We start from the raw sequence: 22,036 nt of genomic DNA on the forward strand, positions 1-22,036 counted from the left end.
GTTAAAGAATGTGCCAAATTCCAGACTAGAATAGCTCCAGAAGAAGCCGTAAAAATATTCAACATCCATGTTTTGAAAAGGTTAACAAATATAGCTTTATTCACAACATAAGGTTGCATGCAATCACTATTGAAAAACGGGAACAACCGCATTGAAAACACTTGACTATTTACTGAGCTCGTTCTTGCGATAACAGCGTGTGCTACAACAAAGGAAGTCAATAAAAGTTCTTTGAAAACAGAGATTTTTAAAATTTTGAACAATTACAATGATATGATTAATAGAACAGATGATTAAAACGGGAAATCCACAGGATGGGTTTTACAAGAAGAACAGCTTGTCACGGAGGTACCCATTTGCATCATCGTGAAGTGATTGGGCTGTCAAGAAAGCAAGTTTGTGGGCATATTGACACGGAGCTGGAACACGAACAGTTCCTTGCCAGTTGTAGTAGAGATGACACAATTTGAATGCAAGCTGAAAAATATAATTTGATGGAAATGACAGATCGAGTAGGTTTACCTGTTGATGCTTGTCCGGACCAAGACCAGTATCATCGTGGATGATATTGTAGGACACGGGTGTTACAGTTCCCTGGTTGACAAACTGCGGAACCAAGTAGAAGTCCATTCTCTCTGGGCGAGTGACAGTTGTGTCGACGACGGTTCCTGGTTGCGGATTGATGGCACTTTTAGACGACGATCCTTGCCTAAAAACTTTTCATTACCGACGTTAAAAACAGAATGCATACTTGAGAATACGCATATTCACACGTTTCGTGACAATGATGAATGCCAGTTTGATCTTCTCTTGAACTTTGTTGCTCAGCTCCGCAGCTTTGTCGGTCACGGCATCGCAAGCGTCACGGACCAACTTGACTTCGGTGTTCTTAATATACGGAATTTGTCCGTCTCCAGCACCATCTCTGTAGAGAATCAATCGGCTCGGCAAAGTTTTATCGTTATTGTCGTAATACTGCTTCAGAGACTCTGAAAATTTCTTATTAAGCCATTTATCCTCAAATTAATAATCTTACTTCGGACGAAGTGGGTCAAATTGTTTCCAAGCTGCGTTGGATTCTCATGAGGTCTTGTTTGAGAATAGAATTGCGTGAAGTCGTTGGAAGTTGTAGATACGCAAGCACCGACAGTTTTTCCCTTCAACGTCGAATCGTGGTACAGATCGTATCCGACGATCATTGTGCTCTTGAGCTGAAAATTAGATTTTGGTTTCAAACCAAATGCTGAACCGAACTAACCGGAATATTAACTTTCCATAGAGCTCCACCAGTCTTGCAGATCATTTGAAGAACAATCTTCAGAACAATAGAACCCAAGTTTTTGTTCTCTCCTCCATCCTTGGACTTTCCAGCCAACGTGCGCAAATTCACGCATTGATTGGGAATGGGACACTCGACGCAGAGATACTTCTTCAGACTGTCATATCTCGTCTTATTGTCGTCAGCCAGCATCACGACGAGCATATGAATTTCCTCCCCATCGACACTCTTGATGGCAGCCTTCAATCCTTCCAAGTAATCGTTGGGAGAGATGCCATTTATTTTGACACACATTGGCTCTCCTAGCTGCACTTGAAGTGTCCTACCAAGATTACGAGCCTCCGCTGAAAAAAAATTTGTTTAACAATTAAACAAGTGACAACTCACCAATGAACTTCTGCGCCAGCAGTCCTGAATTCCCCGAACCAGGTCCAATCACAATCCAGTTGGTCATGTTGGAACCACGATAAATGCCACATTCCTTGACACCGCGAGCCCACTCTGCTTGCTTTCCTTCGTATTGTCTCTTTCCTTGGAGAGGTTCAGACTTCAATACTCTAGCTTGAACATTCGCAAGATCTTGTCCGAGAGAAATCCCCCAGTACTGGAAGCACTCCATCATCGTTTGGTTTTGACTCAACTTGGTAATCAGTTTTCTTGTCTCGTCAAGTCTTTGCTGTGGAGACATACGAGTGTGCTTTGCAATTTCCTTCATCATCTTGAAGTCCTTGCGCATCTCATCCGTCAGTCCAGTCGGGAAGCACAATTCAGGAACGATATAATTGACCTGTGGAGGCTCTCCTGGTTGCTTTGGTTTTCCTTCGGAGATCTGAAACCGAGAAATATTCTCAATTCATAATAAAAACAAAAAGTTACGATGATGAATTGCTCGTCATCGGTGATATCAATATCGTATTGATTCTTGAAGTACTCTTTTAGGATGATTTGTTCTCCATCTTTCTGGAATTTACTGAGAGGGGTGATTTCGTTATCGAGCCTAGTGAAACGGTGCAGCTTGTTGTTGTATCGAGTAATTATTGTGCTACCACCGTACACCTCATTCATTTTCTCCTGAACGCGTTGCCGATTGTTCTGACAAGAGCGAAGTTCCTTTCGAAGCTGCAAAAAACAATTGTTTTCCGAATTATATCCCAGCACTTAGAAGAATGAGCATTGAATCTTCGCGGACCATCTTGAAACGATTTTCGACGCAGAGCATGAGATTATCCTCATACATGCGGATCGCCGTCTCATACCCAGGCAGAATACTCATATTATAATCCGGCACTGCACGAGAATTGTCCCAGTCGAAGTAGTTGCGACCAATTTGTGTTAGCTTCATCGCATCGAAGCTTCGACGAATGATCGTATTGAAGATGTTGATGGTTTGTGGATCATCGACAAGGAAACGGTTCGTTTTCTTGAATCGAATGCAAATCAGCGAGTTATCATTAGGGTGTTGAACCTCGATCATTTGCTGAAAGAAAAATAATTATTGGAATTGCTGATAATTAAACCAACATTCTGATCCCACTCCTCCTTCAGATAGAGAATCATTCCGTCGAAAACAAAATGTTTCCCGATTTCCACGGTAACGCTTGGTTGTCGCAGCATATTTTCCCTGGTCGCCTTCGAATCCACAGTGGGCTCAAATTCGACGTGGTACTGGTAGATACTGTAGTCGTTCTGAATCATCTCAATCGGGATGAAGTTTGCAAATCATTTTGATGGTTGGCCCGAGTTTCCAGTTTTCGGTTCTCCTTGCTGACGAATGAAGAGATCGGGTTGGATAGTTCCCAGATACTTCTGATTTTGTCCTCCACTGTTGTTCGATCCTGAACCACGGCCTCTTCCGCGACCACTTCCAGATGCCATTATTACCTAAAAAATATTACAGTAAATTATAATTAGTATAAAAACGTGCTGAAAATTCAGAAAACATCGTTCGGGAAGTGTTTGAAACTACAGAAGATATAAAGTTTTATCAAATTAATCACGAAAATGAATAAAATCAATCAAACTTCAAAAGGAACATGCGGAAAAATTGGAAAATGCAAACAAAAAACAAAAAAAATCCCAAACGCGTGCAGCTTTTCGGCGGTACGGTAATCGTTACGAGATATCCTAGGCGCGAAATTCAATGCGCCTTTAAGTTTTCATCTCAAAATAGTCTCGAATTCGGAAAATAAATAAATAAAAAATGCAACACTCCAAAAAAATAAAACACTCAAAATTTTTTTTTGATTTTTCATAATTTCTTGTCAGTTTTGGCAAATTGTCAAAATTTTGAAAAATATGAGCTTTTGAGGAAATCCAAAGTAATATCGCATGCTCCGTCCCCTACAATGTTTAAATACGAATAATTAAAACGAAATTAAAGCATAAAAAATGCAGAAAAACACACAGGACGACTTCCAAAATTATGAGTGGCAAAAACTGAGTAATTGTCACTTTTTGATAGTGAATAAAAATTTTTCCAAACTTTTTTTGGCACCATATGAGTAGTTTTTAACACTGTCCCCACTGGCGCTTCTTCAACTTTAATAATAAATTAAACACAAGTTTAGGCATTTCAAAGAAAAATACGCATTTGCGCAGGTACTCCAGCTTTATTTAAAGGCACACACTTTTTTGCTGGTTCTCGCCACGAGTTTCACCGTGAAACAGTTAGAATCTAGAATACCGATTTCGCCAACCAGGGATATATATTTGGGTAACATCTCGACATAGTTTCAGAAATAGTAAGAAATGGATTTCAAAAAAGGTGGCAATATCAATTATCAACTTTGACTTACGATTTATACAACAGGCCAAAAGGGAATTGCAAAGATTTTTATTTCCTCTTAATATCAACTTGTTGAAACAGACATCAACATTAGTGCAATATTAAAAACTAAATATTATTCATAACTTTTTTTGTGGCATATCGAGTTTTCTGAAAATGCTGGAATTTATATTATCAATTGTGAACTTCATTTTACGGTACTTTCAAACAGTTTTGATCTTCCATGTAGGTTAGCTCGGAATCAGTTTCCAATAAGTTAAAGAATAAATTCGTTCAAAAAATTCAGAAAACAATTTTTTTTCGGAAATTTTTGGTCGAAAATGCTTGATTTATGCTTGACAAACTGCGGAACCAAGTAAAAAAATAAATGTTTATTGTAAAGAATTAGAAACAACTACAATATTATACAATAAATATTAATTGGGTGCTAAACTAAAATTAGAATTTCCGTCAAATTTTGAACGGTGGGTATCAATTTTTTGTGTTTATATTATTGTTCAGACATCGATAAATAAATTGGTAAAATTTAAAAAAATTTGGGTGTTTGGTTTTGGAGGAAATAATTTTTGGAATTTGCAATAAATATTAATTGGCAGCTAAACCAAAACTGGAATTTTAGTCAAATTTTGACTAATAAAATTGTTCGAAAAAGTTGGAAATTCGGGGATTTCTGCAGACATATTTTTAGGCAGTCATCAATCAAAAAAATTTGGTTTTTTTTGCTTCCAGTTTTATGTTTTAATTATCTTTAAAACATTAATACTTCAAAATTGTAGAGGTTCGGATATAGGACAGTTATTGCATAAGATCTCTTGAAAAGTGCCGCAAACTCAGTTTTTACCATTTTTTTCGATAAAAAAATTCCCACTGACCATACAAATTGTTGTTAAAAAAGTTTATGAATATTTTATTTTTACGTGATTTGTTTTTTTAATAAAAAATAAATATAGTTCTGATAGAAATAAATTAGTATTTCACGTGACCCCCAACGTGTTATAACCTTTCTACCTCCTCCCTCCTCAATTAGATTAATCGAAACAATCAGTATTCAATTGATCAGTCTACTATTGATCACGTTTTATTCAACAAATTCAATTTATCAAGTTTGTTGGTGCAATCAAAACAACGGGAGCAGGATGCGAGTTGTCTCGATAATTGCCGTTTGTGAGTTTTTATTTTCGCAAGAACTTTCAGGTTGACAATTTTGATAATATTTTAGCACTCTTGCTGGGCCTCAATGCTCAAAAGTCCATACCACATGACTCTACTCACTTCGGAAAAGGTATAATTATTGATGGTTCAGTTGCCGAGTGTAACTTTGAATTTGTTTCAGGATTCTCGGACCCCTTTGGAGTTCCTCAGAACACCGGCGCTCAGGACCAATCCTCCGATATTGGTCAAGGACGTTCTGTCTCGTCCGGCTCTCCAGATGCAGCTTCTCAGGATTACCAATTGATTGGACAAGGTACGTTGCAATGAAGTATCCTTCCATCTAACTAGGCATTTTTCCAGAATCCTCTTCTGATCATTCAGTCAGTCTTGCCACTCCGTTGTCCAAACATGCTCCGGATCGTCGTTCTTCATTCCTGAAAAGGAGTGCTTCTGGCCACGGTACGTCATTAAACACTGACAATAATTAACTAAATTTTTCCTTTTCAGAATCCCCATTCAGTCATCCCAACGCCGACGTCTCTCCCAGCTCACCACAACAGCTCCATCTGGCCTTTGCCAATGCCACGACTTCTACCAATGTCACGAATGCAAAGAGTATCGCTTCCAAAACTCCAGATATGTAAACAAAACGTGGCGAAAAACTTGGAAATGAAAGGATTTATAATGTAATTAAAATTAGGTTCACATAGATTATTTAATTGAGTTTGCATTTTACTGAAGCATTTTCACAGTTCCTAGTTGCAGTTAGAGGATGTACTTCTTAAAACCGATAGTCGATAGCTCCGAATAACAAACTTCATCACATTCAATTCTACATTTTCAGGCACTACCAACTTCGATGGCTACCTCAAACATATAAGTGTCATTGCTCACGTTGCCAATGGAATCACCCTGCAGGCTGGACTGATGAATGAAAAGATTCCGATCGATGCCGTAGTTGGAGAGCTTTTCGGTTTGAGATCTATCGAATTGTCCGACATCTTCTACAAATTGGACAAAATTGCTGCCTGGACACGGAAGCTGAAGGACATCCCTAACGATCTAAAAGCGTCTACGGAGCTGGATGAACTAGAATCTAAAATCCTTGAATTGGATCAGATTCGGATGGAGTCGGATGGTGTTCAAAACGTTCTCGAATCATCAAAACTGACTGACTACTTTGCGACAGTGAAGAACGTGAAGAACAATTTGGAGAAATACAACTTCAAACTGTTCAGTGATGCCAATAGAGAAATTAGTACCGTCTTAATCACACTTGAAAAAATATTATCAAGTGCGACGGCAAAGGAATTGTGGAATAAGTACAGAAGTTTGCCCAGCCAATGTAAAAAAATGATGGCCGCCATTGAAGCAGTGAAGAAGATTGACAAGAAGTCTATAGAGAAGGAGTATGGAGAAATGGCTGTTGGTGCAACAACTTTTAAGCCTCTTGAACAAGTAATTGATCTGATGGTTCGACGAGAAAGGTATTCCAACAAAGGTGCAAATAATACACGCAATATGGTGGAAGCAAACCTAGAAAAAGTGAATGAAATCAATGCCAATGACGCCAGTGGTGATTTCAAGCAGATTCTGGAACTGGTGAATCGCGCGGAGCAAGATCACTCGAAAATGCACACAATTGGTTTCTCACGTGGAATTCTGGACTTGAAACATGTTGCCGGAGATGCTCGAGACCAGTGGCTCTCCAATGTTCTGAATATCAGTGATGAACATTTTGCAAGAATCACTTCTGGATTGCAACCTCTGTTGAAAGCTTCTGATAATCTGGAAACGTTGAACGATAAGTTGATGACAGTACGCTCTGTTGCACTGTCTCAATCGCTCGTTGCCTTGGAATCACTTGTCACAACGATCACATCATATTCCTCGTTATCGAAGGGCTTCAAGATATTACTTAACGATTACGATGAATGTGAAAGAATACAATCAGTGACAACAGATTATATTCGTTCGCCAGGAATTACCCTGATTCGTTTTGTTAAAGATGTGCAAAAACCCATCAATGAAATGCTTGAGATTGCGATGAAGTTGGATGTGGAAGGGCTGAATGCGGAATATGCAAAATTTAACGAGTTGAACAAGTATGGCGACGGTGGACCTCATTCGGACCAGCAGCTTGAAACCATACATGAGAATCTTAAACAACAGGGATCGTTGACAAATCTCCAGAACCGTGTTGCTGGAATTCAAACGTTGATCAGTGGATTTGATGTCAATAATTTTAACAGCACAGTTCTGTCAAAAGCTGATTCTGTACAAGCTGGCATGGATGACACAAGAGGCATCATGAAAGCAGTGGCTGACGAGATGAACTTTCTTCAATGTTTACAGAAATCATCAAGCGACAGTGTGATGCTTTCCAAAGGAGTTCGTGCCATTCAAAGACTCCGAAATGTCACTGCAGATGAGATCGAGCCCTTGGAAACATCAACGTTCTATTTTTCGGAGCTATTCAAGGAACTGGCGGCTATCAAATCGATTCCTGAGAAAATGAAGAACGGAGCATCAAAGGAAACATTGGAGTTGAACAGGATGGCCCAATCTTTGAGTGCGATTGAATATTCTGCAAGTGCTTTAAAAAGTGCATATGGTCTTTTGGAACTGGAATCTTCAATTGGTCAGCTCAAAAACGTCGATGCAGCTGTGAGCGGTGAGATTCGCAAAATTAAGAATCCTGCTGATATAAAGAAGCTTCAAAATCAATGGGGAGACCACAAGAAGGACATGGGCTCACTGGAAAATGCAGTTGCAAAGGCCAAATATTTTGTCGCCATGATCAATGTTTCAAAGCTGAAGACACTCGACGACTACAGTGCTCCTCTTAAGGAATTGGGTGCTATTCCTGATGTGATTATGAATGTGTTGGGAAAGGTAGCAGTACTGAAGACATTGATAAGATCAATTCCACGGACTGAGAGGAGGAAACGATCTGGAGAGAACAGCGAGTTTAAGCTTATTGCAGCTAAAGCTGTGCTCGACAAGATTGCCAAGTTGGATCTTCGATTCGCTAGCCTTAATTCACAATTCAAAGCGGCTCCACTTGCCTTTCAATCATTCCACACTTCCTTGGTGAAATTATTTTCAACTCAACAGAAGATCAGAGCTTCTCAGAAGATCGGCGGAGGTGGTGGCAATGCTGGAAGCAGTTCCAAAGAATGCAAATTTCCTTTGTGAGTTTTGTAGTCATATAGCTTTTTCCTCTAACATATTTTCTTTTTTTTCAGTATACACGTCATCGTTTCAATGGTGATAACGCTCATTTTGGCTGCCCTTGTGTTCCTGGCATATCTTTGCTACCGAAAGAAGAAACAAGATGACAAAACAAAAGAAAAGACTCGATACGAAGATCTACTGGCACTAAAAGTATATGATGAGGCCAGGCAGAAATTGGAGGAAAAGGAGAAACTGGAGAGATTGAAGAGCAAAAGCAAGGTAAACGAGGACGGAAAAGCCAAATTGGTTGATAAGAATAGGATGACCCCAATTGCGACCCCAATGAAAGACTCCAACACTCTTCCCGGAACTCCAAACAACCTTGGAATCACCCCGAAGCAGGGAAGTCTTATGAGAACTGGAATGACTCCAGCTGCTACATCGTTGAAAGTAATTGGGTAAGACACATTTTCAAGATTACAAATGGTAAAAATATAATAATTTCAGAAATAAAAATGCATTGGATGGTCAGGAACAAGAAATTCACAGTCAGTGTGCCTATGGAACAAATGGTTTCTAAATGGCTCGTGAACTGATTTATAGAACTTATTTCTTTTCTTTTTGAAATGAATAGTGATTACGGGGCTTGTTGCAAGTTTTTGGGGTTGAGAACTAAATGTATTGAAATTTCGACTTGAGAAGTTTTCATCCGCAAATCTTCTTTGCTTTCTCTGGCATTGTTGAAAATCTTCAATAACTGCCCCAAAAGATGCGGAGAGATCTGAATTTGTATAGAGGCTCCAGAGAATATCCAGCAGTTTACAGATACTTTGCATACTTTGATAAAAGTTAAACAGACTTCTATTGTGGTTGAAAAGCAAGAAGTTTCATACCGAACTTGCTATCTGAAACAAATAATGGAAGCAAAACTAATACAACTTATTTAAAGAAGGTGTATCCTCAACGGGGAAAATAGTAAAAAGTGTGGTTCATTCTAGAAAATTCTGGAAAGATCGAAAACAATTTAATTTTGAATATTTCAATTTCGGGAAAAAAGCTAAATTTACGTGACCGTTTTCAATTGTTTTTTTCAAATTTTCGACGTTGTTGTTTACGTGGATATTTGAACTTATCTATTCAATCAGTTTTTCTATTCATTCCCATAGTTGATCTCCATCCTCTCAAGTTGCCAAGAAGAGATGGGATTATTTTCCAAAAGAGGTTCTAAAAGAAAAACGCAAAAGAAGAACAGTAAACAAGTGAGTTGTCTATTTCGATGCAAGATTTAATCATTCACCTTTCAGAAAAAGAGATCTAAGCCAAATGATAAGAAGCCTCGGCAAAAGTCAAAGGGATCACGCACCCCAACTGACGTGTCAGTAGGAACACCGGAAAAGGATAAAAACTTGAAAGATGAAGGAGGAAAGAAAGTGGAAAAAATGAAAAAGAAGAAGAAAGATGATTCAAGAACTGAAGACTTTAGAGAGCAACAGGAAGATGCTGTGAAGGATGATGAAGATGTTCAACCATCAAAAGGTATTTAAAAGCATTAGATCAAACATGTAAGCTTCTCTCGTAGAAGTTGGCGTTGTTTAATTACCAACCCTAGGGCTTGGAAATGAGAGCCAAATTCTGAGCAACATTTCTATATTTCAAAATTTCAGGTCTCATCCCTACTCGATTCGATCAGGATATGAACCTTGAAGTAACCAGCCGAGATGTTGACGAAACTGAAGTGGAGCGGGTTTTTCGAATGTTCACAGCAGAGAAGAAGAATGCTACTCGAATAACTGCGCCGATTGATGAAAAGTCGAAACTTTTGATGGACAGAATGCCAGCAAAGAAACCATATCCATCAAAGTACAATAAGGATAATGGACTCTTTCTGGTGGACGAAAGGTCTTCTTTCTTCACAAAGACCCCAGACACGAAGAAGATACCTCAGGGATCAGCGGACACTTATGATCAATATCGAAAATTGGCAGATGTTCGGAAAATGACCACTGTAAATGTATTAAATGAAGATGGAATACCTTTTTGGGCGGTCAATCCAGAACCAAATGAAGAGGAATTGGTAAGCCAAAGTGTATAATGTTTTTTCTATAATCTTTATGATTTTTAGAGTAGTACTGCTCCAGCAATCTCTATTGGAAGTGAACATTTGGAATTGTATCGTCACAAACAGATCACTCTTCATACAATCAAAAACACAAAGCTAGTGCTCAATGAGATTCAACCATTGTCGGAAATGATGAAGCGAGATGATATTCATTTTACGCCTGAACTTGTCTTCTCAAATACTATAAGATCTCTTATCAATTCACAACGAATGGACGGGGAAACGCGAAAAGAAAGTAAATTGGACGAGAATCGAAAGTCTGACAGACTGAAAATTGAGGATAAGAAGCCGGAGGAGTATGTCTATTTGGTAAGTAATTATTTTAGTTTTGACAAAATTATTGAATTATTTCAAAGAGCCAATCCGATTGAGTCTGCAAGAATGGCGCTTCGTACTGGAACCAGGAGACAAAATCGCATCCAAGCAACTGCCACAACTACGACTTCCACCAGTTGTGAAGCTGCATGATCCTTTTTGACTTTCGTTAACCTGATTACAATAAACTTCAGTTTCACTCAAATCTCTCAATTCTGTAGCCCCACTTTCTAGCTTCTCTTAATTCATATAAGTCGGAATAAACGCCAGGCGTTCAAGGAGAAACTTAAAAAGAAAAATCGTCCTGTATGAGTCTGCAACTAGGCTGAAACAACTTTCTGTTAATACTGAGACGATACCGTATATTCTCTATTAGCCGACTACTTCACTTTGAAGGGGTATATCTCGGTTCATTCTAAAGATATCAATAAACAATTATTAACAAAAAAGAGCAGCCAAAGTTGAGAAATGAGAGTGGATCACCAATCGAGTATTCATTCTCTGGGTTTTTAGAAAGCAAGCAAAAAAAAATTGTACACGATGAGCATCAGTGTCGACGTTAAACCCAGATTATTTCAAGAATCATTATTCAAGTTATACATTTATACAGCTATAGTTATATAGTTATAGTTTTTGCAGGTTCCCGGAAATTATAATATCTTCGATTAAGCTTGAGTCCACAAAGTTCGTTAAAGATGAAAAAGTTGGAATTATTGAAAGTCCGACACCAAAAGCCGATCCAGCTGAAAATACACCAACTCAAGCGGTGGAGCCAATTAATATTGAGAAGGAGGTGAACGAATCGGAGGTAGTAGTGGAAAAGAAGGAGACGGATGTTGTCGTTGAGAATAAAAGTGAGCGTTAACTGAAACTTCAATATTGCATTCTTTTATTTTTCAGACGATGAAATCCAAGATATATGCATTCCGTTGAAAAACCTTATGATTTTCAGCACGTTTTATTCATGAACCATTATATTGTAACCTAGTTTCCAAAGCTCACGAGCTCAATAACCAATGTGAAACCACTCAGAAATAATCCGCAAATACGGACCAATTATTGAACCATTTCCCAAGATTAGGAAATTCGATACTCCGGAGGGAAAATTTTTGGACGACAGTGCAAATGTGAAAATGTCATTTGAAAGATTTGATTTCTCCAAAAAAACCTTTATTCCCATTTATTGATCCATTTCCTTCAAATACTCGCTCCTGCAATTTCCAACAATTATTCCCTTTTTTGTAGCAGCTGACCAAATACGACCGGAAAAGAGCAAAAATGTGTTTATTTCGAGAATGGGAATGTTCTTTTTGTTCTTCTCATCCAGAGCTTTCTCCTTTTTTTCACCAATTTTCCGTCTTCGTACACCCGGAAAATGGACCAAAGAGTAGGCGGAAGTGATCGAAAATTATTTACTTTAACTCATTTTTGTTCTTTTGCTTTCTGCAGTAAACTGAAAATTGGAATGCATTTCTATGAATCGCAATGGGAATTTTATGATTCGGGTTCTTGCTCAAGCAAAACTGTTTAGCTGCGGTACTCACACTTGTACGGTAGAAATTCAATTTTTTTAACAGAAAATTATTGGTGTGTTTTCGCAATTTGTTAAGGAATATGCCAAATTCCAGACTAGAATAGCTAAGTTCTTTGAAAACAGAGATTTTTAAAATTTTGAACAATTACAATGATATGATTAATAGAACAGATGATTAAAACGGGAAATCCACAGGATGGGTTTTACAAGAAGAACAGCTTGTCACGGAGGTACCCATTTGCATCATCGTGAAGTGATTGGGCTGTCAAGAAAGCAAGTTTGTGGGCATATTGACACGGAGCTGGAACACGAACAGTTCCTTGCCAGTTGTAGTAGAGATGACACAATTTGAATGCAAGCTGAAAAATATACCGTATTTTCTCTATTAGTCTTGAATCCCTAGAGCTCAATCGAAAATTAGTCTTGCAGCCTCTATGTCTCGTGACGAACTCCGAGTTTGACCGTAAGACAGTTAGAATCTAGGATAACGATTCCGCCAACCAGCGATATATATATCTGGGTAACATCTCGACATAGTTCCAGAAATAGATTCAATTTCATTGAGTTGTTTATCAGATGGTAATTCAATGTCAGTGTATGGGTCAAAGGGCCTTTAGTTGAAATTCATGTCATTCATTCATTTTATGACCACTTGAAGGCTTCATCAGTCCCGTTCACTTTTATTTTTCACATTGACCAATTCCTTCTGCCCGCATCCCACCATTTCTCTTCATTTTTTTTTGATTAATTCAGCGTGAAAGCTCGTTCTCTCTCTCATTTTCCCTATATTTCTCATGTTCATTCTGAATTTTAGTAGTTGTCCAATGAATATTGAATTGAGTTTTCACTGGTTTTTTTTCTATTTTTCGGCGTTCAAGAAAAATGTTTAGAAAGCCATGTGACTAGTGACTGTTGAAAAGAAAAACTAGACAAGGCTCAAGAAGAATGTAGAAAATTTCAATTCTGGGCTCAAAAATCATTGATCCGGAAAACTTTGACCTGAATATGGAAATTGAACTTTTTATTAAATTATTTTCTCATTTTTTTCATGCTTGAATAGTTTAAATAAGAAATTTAATTTTCACTCTTCTTGAAATTAGCAAAACAGCTCTCAAATTCTGTCAAATTACCAAATACAATTGGCATTCTGCGAAAACTTTAATTTTTTGATCACAAAATTCCGCCCAATCTATTTTGTCATGCATGAATGCCAAAAACACGTGTTCGTGTAATAAAAGAAAATTTGAAAAATGTGTGTATGATGTCAAGAACTCATTGGTCATTCTACCACCGCGAATTGATCAACTAACCTAAATTTACAGCACTTTGAAGAATTGTATATTTTATGTATGAGCAGTCAAAGTGTTCCGTCAAGTCACGAATTTTTATAATAATAGTTGATTATTGTTTAACCTGAAAAAAATATTTTTTTAATTATTAATGAAAATTTTTCCTCACGTGATAGGATAAAAGAGCCAACTCTAACTCTGATTTTCTAAAATATATTTAAATACCAAACTTTCACACGCCTTTTTAAAATTTCTTTCGCGCTGTAAAATATGGGTGACATCAAAAATATTACAAAGCAAACTTTTAACGAATTTTCTGAAGATTTAATTTAAATTTTCATAATGAATAATCGAGTTTGGCATTTAACAACAAGAAACTTTGAAGATAGGGAAAAAATAATGGTAAGACAATCGTGAGACATAAATTAAAATATTCTGACACTTGAAAAGCTCAAAAACATGTGGAACTATTTTTTGAAAAGAAAATAATGGCATTTCTCAGATTTTTACACCAAAAACTACATAGTTTTTATTTGTTAAAAGAATTCACGATATCAAAAAAAAAAGTATGCCAATTTTTGAAAAAGAGGCAATTTTTCTGAATTTTGGAATATTTGCTGCATCTTCGGAGTTAGCTCTAAATTTAAAGATACAATGTATCAAATTGCAATGTATCATAAACTCGTCTTTTGCATTTGATCAAAACTTTGACTAAAAATTTTAAAAATCTTCAACTTCTTGAAGTGTTTTATTTGGATATTTGACCAAGTTGGACTATATAAATGTATATATTTCAAGCCGACACTGACACAAGAAGAAAACAGGAAATTGCACAGATGTGTATTTCCCCGTTATATCAACTGGTTGAAAAAGAAATCAACATTAGTGCAATTCAATGTAGAAATTATTTAAATCTAGTGTAAGGTATTTTTTAAGCTTTGCGGCTCTACACGTAATTTAGTAAATTAGCGGGGTGTCTCTTACATCTACAGTACTCTTATTTGATTAAAATGTTCCATTTCCTATTTCCTGAAGGCTTTGTTGTGTTTCTCTTTTGTTCATATTTTATGTATTCTCTTTTATCCCCACTTTTATTCCATTAACAATGGACTAAAGAGGAGGATCTCCTCTTCATCACACAAAAAAATAGATGAAGCCGAACAAAAACATTCACAATTTTTCACATTCCTTTCCTACTTACTTAGTTCTTTTTTGTCTTTACACATAAATAATTCGAATGGAAAATGTTTCAACATTCGGCAACAAAAAAAACTTTTTTCCACTCTTTTTCTTTCCCTTCCTCTATTGGCTTTAATAGGTCGTGTGGTGTGCTGCTCCAAAAAAAGTGGGCGGAGCATTCTGTTCCCCCGTTTTCTCTTTCTGTGTCTCCATAGCTTCTCCTTTCTCCGCTTTTCTTTTCGTCAAGTGCTCATTTTGGAAATCCTACATAACCAGCTGTGCTCTTTCGGTGAAGCTTCTGCGGCTCCTGGTGCTCTACGAGCTTTCAATTTCCACGTCATCACGCTCCGGTGAAGAACAATAGGATTCACAAAAAGGAAATACTACAACTACTATTATGGGCACTCTCAGGTGAGCTTTTTTGAATTTTTTATTAGAGAAAAAATGGAATTTTCGAAAAAGTACGGATTTTGAGATTTTTGCGGTGATGGGATAAGTTTGAAGTTCTGAATAAATCTGTAGATTACAGTACTACATTTTAACTTTTGTTAAGGTTTGTGTTGTTTCTGAAAAAACTCAACATTTTACTTGAAAGCCATGATAACTTGGATGTCAATAAAGTGCATCTTCGTTTTATTGACTTATAAAATTCTTGAAACAGAAAAAATTTAAATTTAAAATTTCTGCATTTTCATAATGAAAACTTTGCATGCTTTCCTGCTAATGAAATATGGCTTTCAGCAAAGTTCAGTGTAAATTATATTAATAAAACATTGACACTGAACCCAGAAATATAAAATTCAAACTTGGGATTTTGCGGGCGTTGAGATAGGTGGCAGTCTTAAATAAATCTGTTTTTTTGTTGTAGAAAAATCTAGAAACCACATTTTTTTAAAGTGCGGTTTCTGAAGAAAAACTTCAAGTTTAACTTTAAACATCTATAAATTTTCCTTACAATAAAGATTAATAAAGATTATATATTAATAAATTAATAAAGACAATAAAGATTATAAAGATACACTAAAGACAATAAAGATTACAAGAACTGCGTTCATTAATTTATAAATTTATAAATAAAACTCTTGAAACAGTAACATTTTTTCCAAAATTTCAATTCAAGATGTAAGCAAAATTGTTTAGTATTATTAATAGCGTCTTGCTAACAGGCTTTTCTGCTAATGAAATATCAATTTTTGGCAAAATTCAGAATAACTTTTATAAGTAAAACAGCCAAAAAATATGTTAATCTCACTAATTTTGCTTCGCGGAACAATTGTGCTTTTGAAAATTCCTGCTTACTTTTTTTGAGGAGACACGCGTAAATCTACGGTGATGTTCTATTGAAGAAAAAAAACGGTGATAGGCAGGCAGTTGAACAGGCAATCACCTAGACCTAAAAACGTGCATACCTACTATGAAAGTTTGAGCCTAAAGATTTAGATACTATAAATTGAAATTTCGGATTAAGTTTCTTATACATTGATTTTCAGCAACTAAAAATGTATTTGTTACTTTTAATTTTGAGAATTATTTCTAATTCTATTCCTAATCTACAGGCTTCTTCCAATTGACTTCTGGCCTTTCTTCCCTTTTCCCGATAAGTGCATTAGTTTTGTGCCAATTTTCAACCAATTTTTCGTTACCAGACACACCCAGCTGTCCATGTGACAAATGTATATTTCTTTTCCGTTTTAGAGGAAAGCGATTTAATAAAATTCACTTCCGCGGACACAATTCTCGAAATTCAGTCTCTCGTACTCCTTCCCGTAAATTGCCTTTATTATGCTCTTGGAAGGCAAAATTTTTGAAAGAAAATGTGCAAAAGTTTTATTGGAGTGTATAAAAGGTAGCCATGGAGCACCTTAAGTGCTCTTTTTATATGGTTTTTCCTTAATGTGACGTCGCAGAGAGGACAGGTGGACTTTGTTGTGAAAGAAGCAAAAGTAAAAGAGGAGAAGAAAATGAAAAGATAATTGCACTAGGAAATGAACAATTTTCTTGTTCAAGGACGACTTTTGTGTAGACTAACTACGAATTTCCGAGATGATTTGGAATTTTCAAGCACAGAAGGGTTTTTGCTACCTTTGTGAGCCTTCGAGGCGGCCTACACGAGCTCGTGGTTGAAAATAAAATCTCGGAAAAACATTTTTGCTGTGAACTAATATAGCTTTCAGTTAGGAAAATATATGTTGCAACTGAAACTGTATAAACATTGGTGTCTGTATTTTCATTTTTAAATTTTAGTGGATTTTTTTTCTGGGAAAATCACTTCAAAAATTCAAAAAAAGACTGATGTTCATAAGGCATATAGTAAGTAGTAGGCAGGCACATAGGTAGGCGTAAAGTATGGGATATATTTTACGATCTATTATAATTTCAAATGGGAAAAATATATGTTGCGATTGAAACTATGATAAATATTATCTAGTTGCATGTTCATGTTCGAATTTCGTTGGAAGTTTTTTTTTGTTTGAAGATTATTTCAAACTTTCACAAAATCAACTACACTATTTACACCTCAAGGCAGCCTTGTAGTGTGAAAATGTTCACCGACTCTTACAAAAAAATTTTGAACCCCAAAAATTAAAAAAAAAGAAAGATAGAAAGTCTCAAATCTGTTTGAAAATGTATTCAGGTTGATGTCATCCTGTCTTTTTTCTTCTTTTTTTTTTTGAAACTCCTTTTTTTATTTTTGGGATGTCCATGTTTTCCTTTTTTTCCGGATAAGAGCCCACCCAAATAAGCGTCATTTTTGAAGGAAAAAAGGAGAAACGAAGCCAACGGAAAAGAGAGAAGAAACCCTCGAAATGCCTTCTTTTCCTATATTTTCTCACTAGTCAGTTGACTTTAGTGAATCATGATTTGTTCATGGAACTTGAAAACATCAGAACGGAGGAAAAAGGATATAATTGAATCAAAAAATCGTCCCTTGAGTTCCTGGAGCGAAATCGGAACATTTTAGTTTTTTAAACGTTTCCTTTGAAACAGTAAATTTTTTTTCGTTTTGAAATTTTTCTGGCTATCGACGATATGAAGCTTACGAGAAACATAAAACGCATTAAACTTAGATTTGGCAAAAGACATACAAATATTAAAGTTTTTGCCAGTTTCCAAAATTTTTTAAAACTAGAGGCGAGCAAAATACCTTGTGTTAGATGAAAAATATATATTTCCTAGGTAATTCGAAAAAGAGTGGTATTTTCATTACCTCAGTTTTTAAATCACATGTTTGAAACAGTAAAATATTTATTAAAAAATTAATTTAAGTAGTTTCTTTAGACATTAACATTCTGGAAATTACAATGTGTATATAGATATTTCTGAAAATTTTTATTTCACAAAAAAGCACACACTGTCATAAGGAGAAGTAGGCCCACGCCAAGGCTTGAGTCGACAGCAAGTGAATTTTTTGGCAATATAATCAAATTTTCGACTCTGTTTCACAAGTTTTTTAAAAAATTTGTTCAAATATACATAAAATATAATGTTGTACTCCAAAAGCAATAAAATTTCTTAGGAAGAAAACACTACATATCTCAAAATTTCGGTATAACAGTTTTTAGATTTTGTCATGTAGTTTTTTTTTGTTTTTAATTCCATTCTTAAAGGTATTGTAATTGAGATTGATATTGTCGTGCCCATATTTTTCAAATTACATATTTGAAACGGTAAAAAAAATTTGAAGTCAGTTTAACCAGTTAGGTTAGAAAAGATTCTTAGAATGCAAATTGTGAACATTCTATTTCACAAAATGACACAAACTGGCATATATAGGAAGGTTCGAAAGAGTAGGCACAAGCAGGTATAGGACACCCGGAAAACTTTTTCCATTCCATTTTTCTGAAACATATTCCTAGAAAAACGATACTTTACCCAACTCTTCGTCCACATACTTCTGTATAATCATGTTTAAAAAAACAAATTAATTCATTTTGATAAAGTTTTCAATTTTAGAAAATAACCTTTCTTTTAAAATTTTGGAGTTAATTGTTTAAATTTTGTCTTGTCTTATTAAGAATTGATTACAGTGTCACAATCTTCTAGCTTAATATATATATTTCCATGCTTTATCAAATTATCAAATTATTATTTTTGAAACAGCAAAAAATTTAAAAATCAGTTTAACCAGTTACGTCAGAAAATAAAATTCTAAAACCTTAAATGTGCATATAACATTTTTTAACATTCTAGTTAGGAACATTCAAATTAATAAGCGCGCGCCTAGGCGTAGGCGCCTTTCAGGCACGGAGGTAGGCATAGAGGTTTGCATTTTTGAAAAACTGTTCATTGTTTGTTTTTTATGAATAAAAAATATTTTTTCGGAGACGTAATTGCATTTTAAATTTTAAAATAAAAGATTTTGTCGACACTGTTTACAAGGGTTTTAAAATTTCGTTTAAGTTTGAAAAATATTGCTTCACCCGTGTCTAAAGCATAAACATATTTCACAAAAAGCTCAGTAATTTAGTCATATAATTTTTGAATATTCATTAATCTTCGATATTTTGAGACAACAGGAAATGAGCATCCGTGTTTTTTTCCATTTCATTTTTCCAAGAAGAACAACACTTTCAGATCTCTACGTTCACATACTTCTGTATAATTAAATTGTGAAAAAAAAAAACGAAAATCCAAAGCAAAAACATATCTCAAAACAGGAGAAAAAACTCAGCAGACAAGAAAATTATGTACATGAAATCTTTTCTGTTTCTCATCACTCATACTTCTGGCTCTTCTTTCGAGAGGGGGCGGAGAGCTGAAATTGAAAAATTGGTTGACTTCTCCAGGAAAAAAAGGGACTTCCATATGAAAGATTGAAATTTGAGTAGACACATATTCGAAGAGCAAAGAGGCTGTCTCGGAGACAAAAAAAAACTAGCCCGAATGAAAACTGAGAAGCTTTCGTGGGATGGAAAAGAGTTGGAACGATGAGAAAAAGGAAATGATGGGATGAAATAGGGGGAAAATGGGAAATGAACAACTTTTTGAACTTTTTAGAAATATTAAAAAATGGTACTGAATAGCTAGTAGAAATTCGAAGTTTTAGAAATCTCCTCCAAATTTGAATTGTCACCCAAAAATGGGTAACATCGAGGTTCAGAACGTTGTAATAGATCTTGCCACGATATTTTCCAAGATCATTATTGAAAATTTAATCCAATTCAATGTCTAAAATTTTTATGCATTTGAAGAACTATTCAGTGTCTTTCGCGAATTAAAACTATTTGTCGGATGCATAATTAAAAGTTTTTTTAAATATAATTTTCCGACACTGTTTCACAAGGTTTTCAAAAGTCTTAGAAGATTAAAAAAATAGATTTGAAAGGTTGTCAATGCTCACCAAACTTTTCCCCATATTAGTTTAACGGTTGAATCTTCTCACAGTTCTCTGAGCTACATAACTCGCAAATTGCACATTTTTTAAAAAGTTCACTTTAACAGTTTATGTGTGTTGTAACAATAAATATTTCATATAGAAGTTACATGGTAGGTTAGTAATAAATTCATGCCTACCTCCTGCCTACCGTATTTTTTCTGTATTTTGGCGTAAATTCCATATGGAATTTGGATAACTTGAATTCGCGCAATTCAACTACAGGTTTAAGAAAAAAAAACATTATTGTGCCCATTTGGAAGACTTAGGATTAGAAAAACCTTGCCCAAACCATGATTCTTTAGAAAATCCTAACTCTAAAAAGTTTCATGGCAAGTTGCCAAAAATCCAAAATTTTACCGGGAAGCGAGAAGTGTGTGCAGACGGGCCTATGTCTTCATCAGGAGTGTGCGGCAAATTTGCCGAATTTACCGAACTCGGCAAATTTTGAGATTTGCCGCACACGTCTGGTCTTCATCACGCTTGGCCTTTGGTGAACAAAAAGTTGCATTCACCTTCAAACTGACGCATACATTTTCTTCAAATCACACGACATAATTCCCAATTCAAAGTTTATTTTAAGAACTACAACTGTTTCATATTTCTCATTCCTCGATTTGTACATAGATTATGTCATCAATTTAAAACTCTCCAATTCAAAGTGTCAGTTCCACATTCTTTTTTCCTTTTTCTTTTTCTTCTTTTTTTCGTATTCCCGTTGTCTTTCTAAAAACAACATTTGCAATTGACACAATTTCCGAATGAAATAGTATATAAAATCAAGAAAGCGCAGAGAAGAACTTTGAGCACTCATTCAATTGGCTCCTAAAGCCCTTTCACTTCCCAACGAGTGAGGGGACCTTCTTGGTCTTTCCATTTGAAATTTTGAAAAGAAAAATGAGATGAAAATAGTGTGGGAATAGAGGAGAATACGATAAAAATAGATGGGTCCATAAAGAGATCGAAATCAATTTTTGCAGAAACATTCGCCATCACATTGCTGTTTCCGTCCGACGACTTCTGAAATCACCTAGGAATAGCGTCTCAAAAATAAAACTTCATCGAAACTCTCGAGGAGAATATGGGACACCCGAACTGAAGTAAGAATTTCATAAATTACAGTAATCTGACACTCAATTTAAAAACTCAAAAAAAGCCGAGATAAGGGAGGAGCCTATTTGGAGAAATCATCACATTATATAAGGTCGCTTCAAGATTCAATTGTCTTACCGTAACCATAAAGTATTGAAAGAATATATAGAGAAATGTCTGATCACAAGACGAATGTGAAAATAGGGTCCGCCCATTTCTTGGTTATTTTTTGCGATTTCACCATGAATCTTCATACAGTCTACGTATTTGTCTGTAATTTTTCAAATAATTTTTATAATATTACTGAGATTAAAACAATCTCTCATCTTATTCAATTTTACAGTACTCCCGACTCATCACGCAGTGTTTCATTCACGGAAGCAATAACCTGGCCGTACATCGATGAAGATATTAATGAAGAATAGTATTTGTCTCTTTTGTAAAAGCTTTTAAAATTTATTTCATTATTATATCATCGAAATCTCTATAATCAAGCATTCCATTTTCTATTTGATTTGCCAATAATTTTGACTAGAAGTACCGGTTTTTGCCGGTGTTCCTTTTCCGTTTTTTTTTCTCCAAATGTTTCCTAACTTGTCCCGAATTGGTTCCATGTCCTCTCGTTTTGTTTCGTGTACATATTTTTGTTGGTCTCTCTTTTTTCTGAACTTTTAGATGAAAAACGTTCTCTTCAATAAAATTTTTATTTTTTAATGTTGTGGAGCAAGTGATTAAAGTAAA

At 35.6% G+C, this 22,036-nt stretch overlaps 3 protein-coding genes, 10 non-coding genes and 1 pseudogene across 15 annotated transcripts; 5 read left to right on the plus strand and 9 right to left on the minus strand.

Annotated features, from left to right (window-relative positions):
* Positions 1-319: 319 nt before the first annotated feature.
* On the minus strand, positions 320-3,160 carry prg-2 (annotated as a pseudogene). The gene is made up of 8 exons: positions 2,801-3,160; positions 2,156-2,756; positions 1,667-2,108; positions 1,259-1,623; positions 1,037-1,211; positions 752-989; positions 523-709; positions 320-477 (listed from the first exon to the last, which is right to left on the minus strand). Coding segments are annotated over exons 1-8 (2,526 nt in total).
* Positions 3,161-4,079: 919 nt separating this feature from the next.
* Positions 4,080-4,100, minus strand: 21ur-6672. The gene has a single exon (NR_055849.1).
* Positions 4,101-5,107: 1,007 nt separating this feature from the next.
* On the plus strand, positions 5,108-9,037 carry C01G5.4 (uncharacterized protein). 2 transcript variants are annotated; one of them, NM_068594.6, is made up of 8 exons: positions 5,108-5,228; positions 5,284-5,346; positions 5,398-5,529; positions 5,577-5,675; positions 5,724-5,831; positions 6,061-8,410; positions 8,465-8,851; positions 8,901-9,037. In NM_068594.6, exons 1-8 carry the CDS (start codon positions 5,201-5,203, stop codon positions 8,971-8,973), a joined length of 3,240 nt encoding a protein of 1,079 aa, NP_500995.1. In that variant the 5' UTR covers positions 5,108-5,200; the 3' UTR covers positions 8,974-9,037. The 2 variants fall into 2 exon arrangements, 1 of the variants encoding a protein (NP_500995.1); NR_131548.1 differs by having other exon boundaries at positions 5,201-5,228; positions 5,724-5,902; positions 8,901-8,973.
* A 499-nt stretch (positions 9,038-9,536) lies between these two features.
* Positions 9,537-11,029, plus strand: C01G5.3 (DNA-directed RNA polymerase III subunit RPC5). Its single transcript, NM_068595.5, has 5 exons — positions 9,537-9,652; positions 9,698-9,929; positions 10,058-10,467; positions 10,516-10,821; positions 10,869-11,029. The coding sequence occupies exons 1-5, from the start codon at positions 9,593-9,595 to the stop codon at positions 10,881-10,883; spliced, it is 1,023 nt and encodes a 340-aa protein (NP_500996.2). The 5' UTR covers positions 9,537-9,592; the 3' UTR covers positions 10,884-11,029.
* Positions 11,030-15,041: 4,012 nt separating this feature from the next.
* Positions 15,042-22,008, plus strand: C01G5.25 (uncharacterized protein). The gene is made up of 3 exons (NM_001307381.3): positions 15,042-15,240; positions 21,184-21,303; positions 21,639-22,008. The coding sequence occupies exons 1-3, from the start codon at positions 15,227-15,229 to the stop codon at positions 21,718-21,720; spliced, it is 216 nt and encodes a 71-aa protein (NP_001294310.1). The 5' UTR covers positions 15,042-15,226; the 3' UTR covers positions 21,721-22,008.
* Positions 15,424-15,444, minus strand: 21ur-6826. The gene has a single exon (NR_055850.1).
* 21ur-12904 lies at positions 15,425-15,445 on the minus strand. The gene has a single exon (NR_055851.1).
* 21ur-12029 lies at positions 15,854-15,874 on the minus strand. Its single transcript, NR_055852.1, has one exon.
* Positions 16,967-16,987, minus strand: 21ur-14426. Its single transcript, NR_055853.1, has one exon.
* 21ur-6712 lies at positions 17,751-17,771 on the minus strand. Its single transcript, NR_055854.1, has one exon.
* Positions 18,001-18,021, minus strand: 21ur-7229. Its single transcript, NR_055855.1, has one exon.
* Positions 18,315-18,335, plus strand: 21ur-7693. The gene has a single exon (NR_055856.1).
* 21ur-8881 lies at positions 18,432-18,452 on the minus strand. Its single transcript, NR_055857.1, has one exon.
* 21ur-6629 lies at positions 20,148-20,168 on the plus strand. Its single transcript, NR_055858.1, has one exon.
* Positions 22,009-22,036: the final 28 nt, after the last annotated feature.

This window comes from Caenorhabditis elegans, chromosome IV (genome assembly GCF_000002985.6).
Source record: "Caenorhabditis elegans chromosome IV".
Taxonomy (NCBI): Eukaryota; Metazoa; Nematoda; class Chromadorea; order Rhabditida; family Rhabditidae; genus Caenorhabditis; species Caenorhabditis elegans.